The sequence below is a fragment of the Cydia fagiglandana genome, chromosome 19 (genome assembly GCF_963556715.1).
Source record: "Cydia fagiglandana chromosome 19, ilCydFagi1.1, whole genome shotgun sequence".
Taxonomy (NCBI): Eukaryota; Metazoa; Arthropoda; class Insecta; order Lepidoptera; family Tortricidae; genus Cydia; species Cydia fagiglandana.
This window is the reverse complement of record NC_085950.1, coordinates 9,799,955-9,814,361: the sequence shown is the minus strand read 5'-3', so window position 1 is coordinate 9,814,361 and position 14,407 is coordinate 9,799,955. Positions and strand designations below refer to the sequence as shown.

General features: G+C 40.5%; 2 protein-coding genes across 2 annotated transcripts; one reads left to right on the top strand and one right to left on the bottom strand.

Moving 5' to 3' along the window:
- Positions 1–128: 128 nt before the first annotated feature.
- Positions 129–1,902, bottom strand: LOC134673773 (NADH dehydrogenase [ubiquinone] 1 beta subcomplex subunit 9-like). The gene is made up of 3 exons (XM_063531797.1): positions 1,728–1,902; positions 737–882; positions 129–341 (listed from the first exon to the last, which is right to left on the bottom strand). The coding sequence occupies exons 1-3, from the start codon at positions 1,820–1,822 to the stop codon at positions 163–165; spliced, it is 420 nt and encodes a 139-aa protein (XP_063387867.1). The 5' UTR covers positions 1,823–1,902; the 3' UTR covers positions 129–162.
- A 328-nt stretch (positions 1,903–2,230) lies between these two features.
- LOC134673737 (N6-adenosine-methyltransferase MT-A70-like protein) lies at positions 2,231–13,328 on the top strand. Its single transcript, XM_063531752.1, has 13 exons — positions 2,231–2,606; positions 3,068–3,245; positions 3,578–3,696; positions 4,472–4,563; positions 5,880–6,006; positions 6,986–7,166; positions 8,116–8,201; positions 9,214–9,309; positions 9,626–9,770; positions 10,335–10,482; positions 11,642–11,753; positions 12,523–12,589; positions 13,162–13,328. The coding sequence occupies exons 1-13, from the start codon at positions 2,414–2,416 to the stop codon at positions 13,283–13,285; spliced, it is 1,668 nt and encodes a 555-aa protein (XP_063387822.1). The 5' UTR covers positions 2,231–2,413; the 3' UTR covers positions 13,286–13,328.
- The last annotated feature ends 1,079 nt before the right edge of the window (positions 13,329–14,407 follow it).

Below are 14,407 nucleotides of genomic sequence, written 5' to 3'. Positions count from 1 at the left end.
TCTTTCTCTGCAGAAATAGTCGCACAAGGGTAGGTAGACTAGGACTAACTCTAATAATAATAATGTACCTACCAATAATGTTAATCAAATCCATGGAATAAATAAACAGATAAACCACAGATAATTAACACAACATGTATTCATACGGAAATCTAACAACATTCAACGTATAATTCCTTGCTCCCATAACTTAATATACTCCTGTTTTCTACATTCGCGTCTATTGAAATATTCAGGATATTGCGCCTTTTCCAATGGATGCCAGTAGTCCAGGACCCAGTCCGGAGGGTCTATTTCACGCCCATATGCTACTCCTCCTGCTATCCCCAGTGAATATGGAACTAAAAAAAATGAAATACAAGTTTACTGTAATCCATATTCGCAGGGGTTGGTTTTAAAATATAAAATATACTGCAAAACGTAATTCAAGACCAAAAAAAGTAAGAGAATATTGCCAGTTTTACAGTTTTTATTAGCGCGTCTTGTATTTATGTAAAAATAAGTAAATAAAAGTACTTTTTTAAAACATTGGAGTAATATTACTAATGAATAAATTATCTTAGCGTGATTATTTATCAAAAGGAATTTACTATTTTACAAACAAATTATTGCAGTGGCAACATTGTCTTACTTTTTTTGGTCTTAGTGGAAGCAGTTATGAAGTTGACCCAAAAAAAAAAATTAAGCTATGAGCTTCGTCACATATGAATACTATAAGATACCAAAGTCAGCTTACATCGTGCCGGTGGACAAGGATTTTTCTTCAGAAATACTTCATGCTGTCCCACCCACAGTAAGCGACGTTGTTCTTTTGGGTCACATACATCCTTGTTCTTATCGAACTCTGCTCTCAGAATAACCTGATGATATCGTGTGACGAATCTGGAAACGTGCAACAAGTAATGTAAGTAATGTATTATTTTGTGTTAATAAATAAATGAAAAAAAAAAGTGAAATATGGATTATTATAAATTAACCACTAATATACTATTTAGGGTATGTCCTTAAACCACGTCCAAGACCACCGGTGGACGGGCAGCAGCGTCCCTCAAATTCGGTGTACAGTCACCTGCGATAATATGTTACTCTTCGAACGCCGCAAAAATATGTGACACGCTCTTATGGCTCTACAAGTAAGATCGTGTCAGATATTTTTGCTGCCTTCGTTGTGTAACATATTATTGCAGGTGACTGTGTACTCAACTGCGATCGCCAACCCGCCTGCCAAGCGTGGCGATTATGGCATTCACCCCCCCTAAGGGGGAGGCCTATGTTCAGCAGTGGACGTTTTATGGCTGAGATGATGATGATGATGATGATACTATTTAGATGAAGTACCTATACTAACATAAGCCTTGCCATAGGCCCCGCGCATGAACTATAGGGGGCAGAATAGGAGCCATCAGATTTTTGGCGCGAGGCGTAAATGTCTCGTTTATGCTTCCGATGTAGCCCATAAGATGGTAGAATAGAACCTACTATGCACAAGGAAAAGTACCGACGAGAACGGTAGATGGCAGCACTTGCTTTGGCCAATGTACTTGTGCACATGTTTCCAATTCAGGCCACAAGATGGCAGACCCTCCAATGCGCACCGGCCGTCCCTATAGGCGTGTCAGTAGTGTCAGTACTGGAGTCTGCGGAAAGAGAGGAGTCATGAAATACAAAGGAACCAATACTGTTTATGACTCTTCTCTATCCGCACAGACTAATACGAGCAGACATACTTTGCCACGTGATACGACTCAAGTAACCGCATAGCTGTTTTATACAGAGTTTTCACTTTTTGAGAATGAGTTCGTAATTCCGGCGCAAAAGGCATGTTTGTAATGCTAAATATATTACTACAGAAATAAATAATCTACACGAATAGAATAAGTTTTACATGAAAGAAAATTTTAAAGACGTTTGTAATTTGACATATAGATTTATTAAATATTTTTTGAAATCTAGAACCAACTTCTTTCAAACCAGCTGTATCCGGGATACGGTTAACCTCAGGATTTATTTATTTGAAATTATAAAGATTTTACTTACGTCTCTCTCCTGTATATTAGGAACGAAAGCGACGCGGCTATATAACGCGGTAACAGATTCTCTTTGTAGTCTGTGCGCGGTAACAAATGACATGCAGTCGAAGTGAAACTGTATTTTCTTGGTCCGTCTCTGTGTACGACTGGGTCCGCTTAGATGCACATGGTCGTACATTATACTAAACCCGTGTCAGAATTTGTTTATTTGTATTTATGAGTCTTATAAAATAAATTCAAATAATGATTATAATTAAATATTTCTTTCCCATCTCATACGATTAAAGTTAAGTATTTCGGCGTTTATCATAATAAAAACCGAAATCGTCGCATTTTACACAGCATTTAAGTCGCTTTCCTAATATAACCTGTACCCGTTCAAAATGTCTGATGCCTGGGAAGAGATTCAAGCTGTAAAAAGCAAGAGGAACAGCTTACGGGAAAAGTTGGAGAAGCGTAAGAAGGAGCGGCAGAATATCCTGGGGTCTTCGCTTGTGAGTGGTGACAAGCCGGAAGGGTCGCCGGGGGGAAAAGAGAAGCCGATTGCCGGCGCGGCTGTTACGACTAAAAATGAAGGTACGCTTATTGTTTTCACAATATCTTCAGGCCTATTTTTGTCATATTTGTAAAAAGCTGTTTGTTTTCTAAATAAAGAAAAAAAATTAACTCATAAGGCGGCTTCTAACACCTCACGATGACATTGCCGCCTGAAGCAGGTTTGCTTCGCACTATTTCCTTACCTGTTGAACCTACAATTCTTTTCGCCACAAGCAGCAAAATACTTATCCTCCTAAGGCCCAAGGTCCTACCTGTAGTACCTAATAATTTCAATGAAATTTCAACCATAATGGAATAAGAATAGAGTTGCAATTGTTTTGTTTCGTTCAATTTTTAACTAAAACTTACTCAACTCTATTCCCTGCATTATAAGTTCAAATTTCAGTGGCAAATTTTGGATTTTTCATTTGTATGGCTGGGCCTTAGTTAGGAGGATATAGTGCCAGCACGCCAGGGTTAAATATTGATTATTATTCCAGACAAGCCGAAAGTTGTAGTCCCATCAGCTTCCCTGGAGGTGCGTCTGCTGCAAGTGCTGTCAGATATGCAGCTGCAGCTGCCCGCAACTGCCAGTGCACTCTTGCCCGGGCTCGGAGATGTTGATACCGAGATCGTTGCAAGTTTGCTGCAGAAATTTGCCACACAGAAACTTATTACGTAAGTTGATACTAATCATCTTCAACCTTAGTCTAGATCACTTTATGAGGGTGACATCGTCACTGCATGACAAAACCCATTTAAAAAAAAAATATAGGTGCATGTAAAAAAACTTTATCCTATATCTATGAGATGGACTGTGTAAAGTATGTGCATGCACTTGTACAGTTGATGTCCTTCTATCTACTTCGATACAAAAAAGTTTAACTAAATAAATGAAAATGTGTATTACTAAAAATGTTAGTTAGGATTTCTTCACCGTCAATATGTTAGTTAAGTTTTAATTTACTGCTCATTATAGTTACATTTTCTGGTATTGTGCAATTTTACAGTATCCGAGAAAGACCCGAGGGCAGTACAGACGTGGGCATTGAAGTGGTCAGCGCCGAGTCGGTCCGGCTCGCCGCTGTGCTTGCGGCACTGATGGAGGAAAACTCTAATAAGAGGAAAGGTAAGATTTGTGTTCCATATACCCACAGACAAGACATCCTCCAGACTGAGCATAGTAGTGCTACCCCCTCTGCAACAAATATACGGTAGTTTTACTCCATTTTCGAGTCAAAGTGTCTTTGTGTGACGTCCATGTCTTTGAAGGGACCAATCACGGCACGGCACTCGCTCGCCTCGTCCCCCCCCCCCCTGTATTTTTGGCAGCATCGGTTTCATGCAATAATTGCTCTAAACTGCTGGAGGATTCCTAGTCTATGCATATACGTAAAGAACTTAATATAAGTTTTGTTACTGGATCCTTATGAAATTGAAGAATAACAATTAACAACATTACACTCTCTGCAATCTTCACTGCGTGGTAGTGCTTCTGGCTAGGAGGCTTCCTATTTAACACTTTCGCAACCGGGCAAAAAACGGCGCACTACCCCAGAAACCGGTCGTCTATATCTGCGTACAAAACAACCCGCTGGAGCGGGTTGTCCGGCATCTGAGCAAACATTACGAGTGCCTACCAGGCGGGTTCTCGGTAGTCAAAGTGATAAGACCCAAGGTCCTAGCTATAGTACTTATGCAGTCTGATGAAATTTAAATCTTATTCAATTGAAACAGAGTCCCATTTGTTTAGTTTCGTTCAGTTTTCAAACAAAACCAAAATCTACTCTATTCGCTGCACTAAAGGTTTAAATTTCAGTGGAAAGTTCTGGATTTTTCATTTGTATGGCTGGGTCTTAGGAGGCTATTAAGTTCATATAATTGACTGTTTGTTATTTGTACAGGAGAAGAGACCCCTGATGAGGGAACTAAAGTAAAGCAGGCAAAGAGTGCTACAGAAGAAAAGAAGGCTGCTAAGAAAGACACGGATTTGATGGTATGAAGATACTTTATTCATAATATTATATTAAGAGCCAACAGGAGTGGTCATTTCTCCATACAAACGTACTCGACTGTTTCCTCCGTGGGTTTTGATGCTAGAGCAATGATTTTTTTGTAAATATCTGTGTGGGGCCGTTTTGCTTTTTTTGATATTTTTCTTTTTTAAGGCGCTAGAGCCCTTCAAAAATGGTCAAAATGGCCTCATTGACTATGCCGCAATGAGAGGCGTAGTATTCAAAACTGATATCAATTAGCCAAAAAAGCAAAACGGTCCAACACAGATAATTTCATAATCATTTAGATTTCCAAATTTGGTTACGATTGGTTAAATTTTGGAGGAGGAAACAGTCGAGTACGAAACCTCGATTTTTGAGATTTTGACGCAGGATTTTTCGCCTTGTCCTTATCGCACTAGTTTTAGGAGCCGTTTCCGTTAGCGAGACGGGTATATTTACCTAAAATATTTAAAACTCAGCTCCTGTTTCGTCTTAATTTAAATTTATTTTTATACTGAGTAGAGTAATACTCATTATATATTTGCGTGTTGACTTGAACTTTAAAGTCATAGTTGTCTACAGGGCACTTGAAACACTCGACTCGTACTGAATGTATTTAAATATAAGTAAATCGCTAGTTTCCTACCTACCTACTGTGTTTAGGGGTCATCCATTAATTACGTCACACGAATTTCTTGGTTTTTTGACCCCTCCCCCCCTCCTTGTCACACTTGGTCACATTTGGCAAACCCCTCCCCCCTAGTGTGACGTCACATTTTTTCTACGAAGTCGCCAAATCGAATTAAGTAAGTACCTAAGTATTATTAATATTTTATCAAAATATTTTTGACGATATAAATATTAGTAATTTTATAACCCAAAACTGCTTAGGAAAGAAAATTAAACGAATAAAAAAAATTATCGTTTTAAAAACTTGTTATTTAAATGTACAGCGAATAAAATAATTTACATACATTTTCGGTTACTGATGAAGTTAAAGTGACGTCACAAAGTTTGTGTCTCCCCCCTCCCCCATGTCACAATATGTCACATTTTCTTGACCCCCTCCCTCCCCCTAAACGTGTGATGTAATTAATGGATGACCCCTTATTTTCATTAAAATGTATGACATCCAATGAAATGGTATCGTTATTATGAATTATAATTTTTTTATTTGGAAAGATTAATTGTTTTAGTTTGTCCTAGGGCGTACTGGAGGTGCATAGGGCCTCTACAAAATCCTACCACACCTTTCTGTCTTGAACAACCGTTTTATTCGTCAGATAAAACTCATTTTGTTCATGGTTGTTTACAGTCATTACTGGCAATGCCGTCAAGCCGAGAGAAAGCCGTGAAGCGAGTGGGGGAGGAGATTATGGATCTCCTCAGCAAACCTACAGCTAAGGAGAAATCTCTGGCCGACAAGTTCAAGAGTCAAGGAGGTACTTATTAGAGCGGTTTCGCACTATGGTTTTTGAGGTTTCTTTTATTTCGAAGTTCGGGCAGTTCGAAAAACTCGCGCAATAATATGTTGATATTGTTGATGTCAACTTTAGCCAGTCTTTCTCCGGGACCACGGGGGCAATGCAAATAGTACATTATTGTCGAGGCTCTGAAGTAGCTACTTGCAGGCTGAGGATTCGTTTTAAACGGACGACCTTGGGAGTCCGTTTAAATGAATCCGAAGCCAGCAAGTAGCCTTCCAGCCGAGTCATATATAGTGCTTTTCTCAAAAATGGTGCAAGAAATATAAATACCATAGAAATATTTTACAAAAACAACGTTGTTAAGCCCCCTCCAGACTATGCGCGTGAATCGCGGGCGAAGCCGCGAACGCGAGTGTGGAGTCCAGAACGCAGACCTGCGAAATCGACTCCACACTCGCGTTCGCGGCTTCGCCCGCGATTCACGCGCATAGTCTGGAGGGGGCTTTACGTATATATTTTCACAGAAAACGCCCTTGCTGCCTTTTTATTTTTTTAATTAAAAAAATTGAAGTGTATTTTTCTGCCGAAAATACGCCAACCTATTTGAGACAACTAAATAGTCGCGGTACTAATCATCTGTTTGGCTGTTTAATGGGCCTGTGCCTTCATTTGATATGGCCATTTCAACTTTTAAAAAGTTTGAAACTCGACAAATAATGGAATTTGTATGCAACATTGCAGTCCCAAAATCAAGTCTGCAATGTTTTTAACTTTTTAATTTTTGACTGACCATAAACTACGCGCTTCGCGACTTATTTTTTAGACGGCAACGTCGACTTTGCCGTCCATTTTTGAGAAAAAACTGTTTAAGGCCGAAAATGTATAAGTTACTCTATGGTTTACTAAACAACATAGTGCTGCACTCTGGCGGCAGAACATTGCAGTAACGCTCCCTATTGTTTAACTGTTCTATCATGTTTTTTTTCCTATTCAGGCGCTCAAGTAATGGAGTTCTGCCCGCACGGCACCCGCGCCGAGTGCGCGCGCGCCACCTCCCAGCGACAAGATGGCGCCTGCAAGAAACTGCACTTCAAGAAGATCATACAGGCGCACACTGACGAGTCGCTCGGGGATTGCTCCTTCCTCAACACATGCTTCCACATGGACAGCTGCAAGTGAGTAAAAAACCCCGACAAATTTAAACAGCGCCATCTAGTGAGTAGTGAAATCGCAGAGCTGCTAGACCACCCCAGGAATCAAGACACGTCTGTGATCGATGCGGCAAGAAGTGCCGTTCGGCCATTGGTCTATACAGTCATCGCAGTCGATGTAGACTACCTCTTCAAAATACTTTCTTTAGTCGCTGCAACTATCATCTGCAAAGATGACGTGGCCAATGATGATGATGATCTAGTGAGTTAACTGTATACCAGCTGTAAGTCCACATATAGTATTACAATGTGGCGTTGATTCCAAAGATAGTACCATTTGATAGGTCCCGTGCATGAACTATAGGGGGCAGCATAGGAGCCGTCAGAATTTTGGCGCGAGGCGTAAATGTGTCTTTGCTTCCGATGTAGCCCACAAGATGGCAGAACCTACTATGCACGAGAAAACGTACCGTCAAGAACGGTAGATGGTAGCACTTGCTTTGGCAATGTACATGTGCACATATGTGCACAACGCACACTACAACGCGCACGGTCCCTATACTTATATACATACGTCGGACTCCAGCGGGCATTTTCGTGGCATGTCAGAATGATAGTTAAGGTTCGCAAATCAATCAATTCACTTTCGAGTATTTGTACTTATTATTTAGTACCTAGTATTTATAATGTGAAATTCCAAATATAAGTATGAACAACAGTCATAATGACGCATGTCAGCTATTTATTTGTTTTTTAAGTGGCTACTTCAGTGGGCTATCAGTCATCACTTCAAATAGTATTTACTCATTAAAGATGAATAAATGATATCGGGTAACTAATTTAATTAACTATGTTAAAAATTACAGGTACATTATAATACTCGTAAGTTAAGATTATTTTGTAAACCTTACCTTGCCCTCAAACTGCCCCCTATAGTCCGACGTTTGCTTATATAGGTTGTTTTTGGTTTCAGATATGTTCATTACGAGGTCGACAACACGGACCCAAACGTTACCGCGGCCAAAACCACTGACACGGCACAAAAGAATTCACAAAATGGTATGCTTAGGTATTTTAAAGTTCCGTAATTATATTTTAGTAACTAGCTATCAAAAATATGTGCTCAAAAGTGTACTGACATGCACTCTAACGCTCGACATAGAGTTTTTTTAGAGAGACTATTTCGAATATTTATTGACGTATCAAATAGCATTAATTATTAGCGACTGTTAGTGGCGGGTTTGCCCTAAGGTAGCTAAAAATACATCCGTTGCTATAAGCCGCGCGTGGCGCTGTCGCTACCTAGCGGCCATATCTGTGCTGATCGCAACAGATGCGTTTTATTAGAGAGTGAGTCTTCTGTACTTAGTACTATTATTTATTCTGTGCCTAAGGCCAAGTAGGCCAGGGCCTAGAGCGGCAAGATATTAGGGGCGGCAAATTGTTACAAAAAATTCGCCGATGATAACAAGAAATAACTCAAAATGTCAGTGTGATGGGTGCTGAGAAAGGGGCGGCTACAGGGCCTGGAGCCTAGGGCGGCAAAGACTGCAAATCCGCCACTGGCGACTGTGAAAACTTTGGTAGACTTAGCTAGTAGTAACTAAGCTTTCTTTTTAATGAAAAAGAGAGAAGACGACCTCGATTAACATACCGGGTGTGGCCTATAATACGAGCAAAAAATTAAACTGTAGGCTGTACTCCTCATACTGACCAACATTTGTTCAGCAACTTTTAAAAATAACTTGTGGTTTGATTTTTATTACACTTTAAAGTTTATTCTAAGACGCAATGTATTGCGAATTTTGTTATGTTTAAGGCGTGACAAGCAACGTCAATCACAATGATATGGCGTGGCGATGGCGTCCATTGAAGATAATGTTTATTTTATATGAAAAATAGGGACTCTAAATACTTCATAAATTTTAAAAGTTGTTGAACAAGTGTCACCGTTTGAGGAGTACAATCTATGTTTTAATTATTTGCTCGTGTTACAGGCCACACCCGGTATATGTACGTGATAGACGGCTTTACAGACCTCGATTTCAATAATTTTCATTTTATTTATCAGGAGTGCTGGTGGCGCCAAAACCAGACGGAGTTTTGACGTTGACGCCCCCACAGTGGATACAGTGCGATTTGCGGTATCTAGACATGACGTTCCTAGGTAAATATATACTAAAGTAACACTAACACCGTGTGTAATCCCCATGACTTAAACCCCATGATGTTTTTGACAAAAAACAGTTAACCCTTTTCCAGGCATAGTACGATTTATCGACCACATATGCGCCACTAGAATTTCAACTTTAGCATTCCGGGTTAAGATTCAAATTAGATTGTACTTTCGAGAAAGGGAAATTTGAGTTGTCTTCAAATGAATCATCAAAGCTGGATTAAATGGAATATAATTTGGATTTTTCGCAAAAACCTTGTAGATTGGTGCGGCCTGGAAAAAGGTTATAATGATATGCATTTCGCAGGAAAATTCGCAGTGATAATGGCAGACCCGCCATGGGACATCCACATGGAGTTGCCATACGGCACCATGTCGGACGACGAGATGCGATGCCTCGGGGTGCCGCAGCTGCAGGACAAGGGGCTTATATTCCTCTGGGTCACTGGCAGGTAATAAATAATACGCGGTAATAATGGCGGACCCGCCGTGGGATATTCACATGGAGTTGCCATACGGCAACATGTCGGACGACGAGATGCGATGCCTCGGGGGTGCCGCAGCTGCAGGACAAGGGGCTTATATTCCTCTGGGTCACTGGCAGGTAACAAATAAATTCGCAGTAATAATGGTGGGCCCGCCGTGGGATATCCACATGGAGTTGCCATATGGCACCATGCCGGACGACGAGATGCGATGCCTCGGGGTGCCGCAGCTGCAGGACAAGGGGCTTATATTCCTCTGGGTCACTGGCAGGTAACAAATAAATTCGCAGTAATAATGGCAGACCCATACTTACTGTACTCTTTGGCAGACCCACCTGTAAATAAAATTACAGAATGTATGTAGAACTTTCTGTCAGTTCCGAGGAAAGTCATTCATTTCAATGACAATTTTTTGAGGATGAATCCTTTTCCCTAAATTACGCCAGAATACATTTTTTTCACACTTTTTTACCACAGATTCATATTAAGGCGCTTTTCGGATTCTTAGATATCAACGTTCTATCTTTCCAGAGCTATGGAGCTGGGTCGAGAATGCCTTAAACTGTGGGGCTATGAACGCGTAGACGAACTGATCTGGGTGAAGACCAACCAGCTGCAGAGGATCATACGGACCGGACGCACGGGCCACTGGCTCAACCACGGCAAGGAGCATTGTCTAGTGAGTGTGACATAGAGGTACAATAACCGAACGAGATGCACTTATAGAAATTTCAGTAGGAGTAGCAGAGAAAGCGGTATTATTGCTGGTCCGTGTCACAGTCTCACTTTTTGTTTATTCCCCACCAAAAATGTAGTATGGTTTATGCTGCCCTGCTTATTGTATGTGCAGTACTTGCATGAAAATCATCGTTTAAATAAAGAACTTATTCAAAGAGAACAAGATAAACAATTGCATGACTTTTTAACTGCAATTACTGCATATGTTTTTAATAGTGGGCAACAAATAACCCGACCGAATTACGTAGATTATTTTTGGTATGTTGTCAGGAATGTTAAAAAGTGTTTTTAATATTGTCGCTTTGGGTATGTTTTGTCCCTCACGGAGGCACGCGTATAGCTCATCTATGTAATACTAGGTCTATGGAGTGTGATCACTTCATAGGGAATATTACGAGAAACTCCGCGTAGGAGGCGCCACTACCACTATCCGTCACAATCTGGGGGTCTACCGCGAAACAAGAAAATCGAAATTTCGTTATCTAACCTCTCTGCCACTCTGACTTATTCGAGCGATAAAGAGGCAGATAACTAAATTTCTAGTTTCGTGTTTAACGGTAGGCCCTTGTTAACAAACCGCCTTGATGTATCAATGTCATATTTTATTGTCTGAGAAAACTTGTCAAAACAGCTTACAGCACATTATGTATAAGTTAGTCTATGGTTTACTAGAGGATCTAGTGCTGCACTCTGGCGGCAGAACATTGCAGTAATACCCCCTATTTAGAATAAGGACTTTTTGGGCTGAGACCAAGACCGCCGAGGCCAACGCGAATTGGCAAGTGATTATTTTTTATTAGGATTCCGTATCCGAAGGGTAAAAACGGGACCCTATTACTAAAACTCCTCTGTCTCGTCTGTCACCAGGCTGTATCTCATGAACCGTGATAGACAGTTGAAATTTTCACAGATGATGTATTTCTGTTGCCGCTTTAACAATAAATACTAAAAACAGGATAAGATTAATATTTAAGTGGGGCTCCCATACAACAAACGTGATATTTTTGCCGTTTTTTGCCTAATGGTACGGAACCCTTCATGCGCGAGTCAGACTCGCACTTGGCCGGTTTTTTTAAACCTATTTACCTTTATTGTTGTAGGTTGGAATGAAAGGCGATCCGGACAACCTGAATCGCGGGCTGGACTGTGACGTCATCGTCGCCGAAGTCAGAGCCACGAGCCACAAACCAGACGAGATATACGGCATTATTGGTGAGCACACAAAATGAACACACCCCAACCAACAATGGACACTGCCTTAAGCCGGCCAACAACACCTCGTAACTGATGAGGCCCTGGTACTTGCTCCTTGCTAAGTTCAGTTTTTGGACAGTTGTACACATTTGACCCTTAACCCGCCGGTCAACGACACCTTCTCGTAACTCATGAGGCCCTGGTACTTGCTCCTCGTTAAATTCAGTTTTTGGACTGCTTATTTCTCGATTTTGCCCATCAGGCCAGTAGCCTATGGAGACTAACATGCAACGCTAAGCGGTCTTCGTGGTCTATAGATATTGCTATTTGCGCGTTTCTGACTTAATGCTACATTATCGTCGAGGCGTTGCTGACTGTATTTATTCTCGTTTGCATGTCCATCAAGTACTTCTCGATACCTTTCTCATGAGCCAACTCAATTAGTTTGTGTTTTTCCACCGAGGAGTCCCTTAGGTTACCCTCCTGCATCATCAGCTTAGCTCCATGATAGCATATTATTGTTTTATCATCTTTATTACGGAAGTATTCTAAATTTCAACTGAGTTTAAGTTACAAGATTTGAAGCACTCATACGTATACAACGTACGTCTACGTACGTGTACGTTTTTTTAGTGCTTAAGAAATTAAGTTAAAACTAACAGTGTATGGACCAAGGTCTGAAATATATAATTTTTTTATACGTAAATATACAAATATTCTCAGTGAAACTAAAAGTGTGTAAGAATAAAGAAATAAATAGTTTTTTAAATTTTTACTCGTGTTACAGAAAGGCTAAGTCCCGGTACGAGAAAAATCGAGCTATTCGGGCGACCACACAACGTGCAACCTAACTGGTGAGTCAAGTTTAAATCTCCAATTTACAGGTACAGAAGACTCACTCTCTAACAAAACGCGTCTGTTACGATCAGGACAGATATGGCCGCTAGGTGGCGACAGCGCCACGTGCGGCTTATGGCATTCCCCAAAATTGGTGTGGGACGGATGTACTTGTAGCTACCTGTTGCAAAGCGACGAAATCGCGGAGTGAGCCACGCCTGGCAGAACCTACAACGCCCATGGGAGTGTGCGTAATCTGTAGAGGGCAGCACCTACTTACTGGCGTGAAGTTTTAGATTTAGCACATAAGATGGCAGAACCTCCAACGTGCACGGTCTCAATATTGCTTATACCGGGTGTCCTGTAATTAATGGACAACCTTCTAACCACCGACGCCTTAGGCTGGTCCTGAAAATGGACTTATAAGTCCAGTCCAGTGGACGTTTCGTGGTTTTCGAGATAATCAAACTTTTATATAGCCAAGTAAAGAAAGAAAAGTTCTATTATTTAGAAAACCACAATTTCAAGTTAATTCCAGCGAGAAGTATATAACTTTATGTAGAAACATAATAAAAACTTGTCTATGCAGGATAACACTGGGCAACCAAGTGGACGGAGTGAGGCTGGTGGACCCCGAGCTGATTGCGGCCTTCAAGAAACGGTACCCCGACGGAAACTGCATGGCGCCGCCGCCTCCGGAGACCCTAGCTTAACTGACTAGTTTGTTGAATTATTTTCCATCGCGTTTTTAGGGTCATCCATTAATTACGTCACACGTTTAGGGGGTTGGAGGGGGTCAAGAAAATGTGACATGTTGTGACATGGGGGAGGCGGGAGTCACAAACATTGTGACGTCATTTTAACTTCATCACTATTCATCAGTAACCGAAAATTGATTTATATTTTTTTATTCGCTGTACATTTAAATGATGAGGTTTTGGAAGTAGGTAATTTTCGTTCCTAATTGGTTTTGTGTTATAAAATTCCTGATATTTCTTTTACCAAACATATTTTTTTATTAAAAAAATAATGCCGAGTTAGTATTGTCGATTTCGTTGAAAACAAAATTGCCTAAAACGTGACGTCACACCAGGTGGAGGGACTTGCAAAATGTGACCATGTGTGAGAAGGAGGGGGGAGGGGTTAAAAAACCTAGAAATTCGTGTGACGTAATTAATATATTACGTAAATTACGGAAACGTACGAACGTGTCTTGGTATTTCAGTCAGTCTCGGTACAAAAGCTACTGAAGTTGACTGAAGTAGCATGACAAATACGAACGTTTTCAAGAAAATAACATGAAATTGATGGACAACAATTATGCATTAACACACTGGCGCCATATGTAAAATATTTCGACCTTTGTCCCTTAAATCGACAAAAACCACGGTGTGAGTTTAACCCGGCTCGGCGCTCACTGGTATATAGCAAGTAGGAATGATTCTGGTTAAGAAAAAAAATACAGGGTGTTTGGTACATCGTTTGCCAAATTAAAACGGCAGATAGGTTGTGTCATTTGCTATCTTCTCATGCCTAGAAAAACAAAATTGGCCATGGTTTTTTTTACTACTACGCAAGTAAAAATTTAAAAGTTACGAAAAACTGGCATAGAAGTGAAAAAAAAATGTGCGCCAAATTAAAAATTTCGAAGCCTGAGAAGATAGCAAATGACTCAACTTATCTGTCGTTTTAATTTGGCAAACGATGTACCAAACACTCTGTATAAAAAGAGGGTCAAAGGTTATATCCAGTATTTTGGATGTTGCCGAATTCAAAGGTTATTTAGACAGCCTCAAGCGAGGCTAGAAACCTTCAGTTATTGTAAATTGTAATCT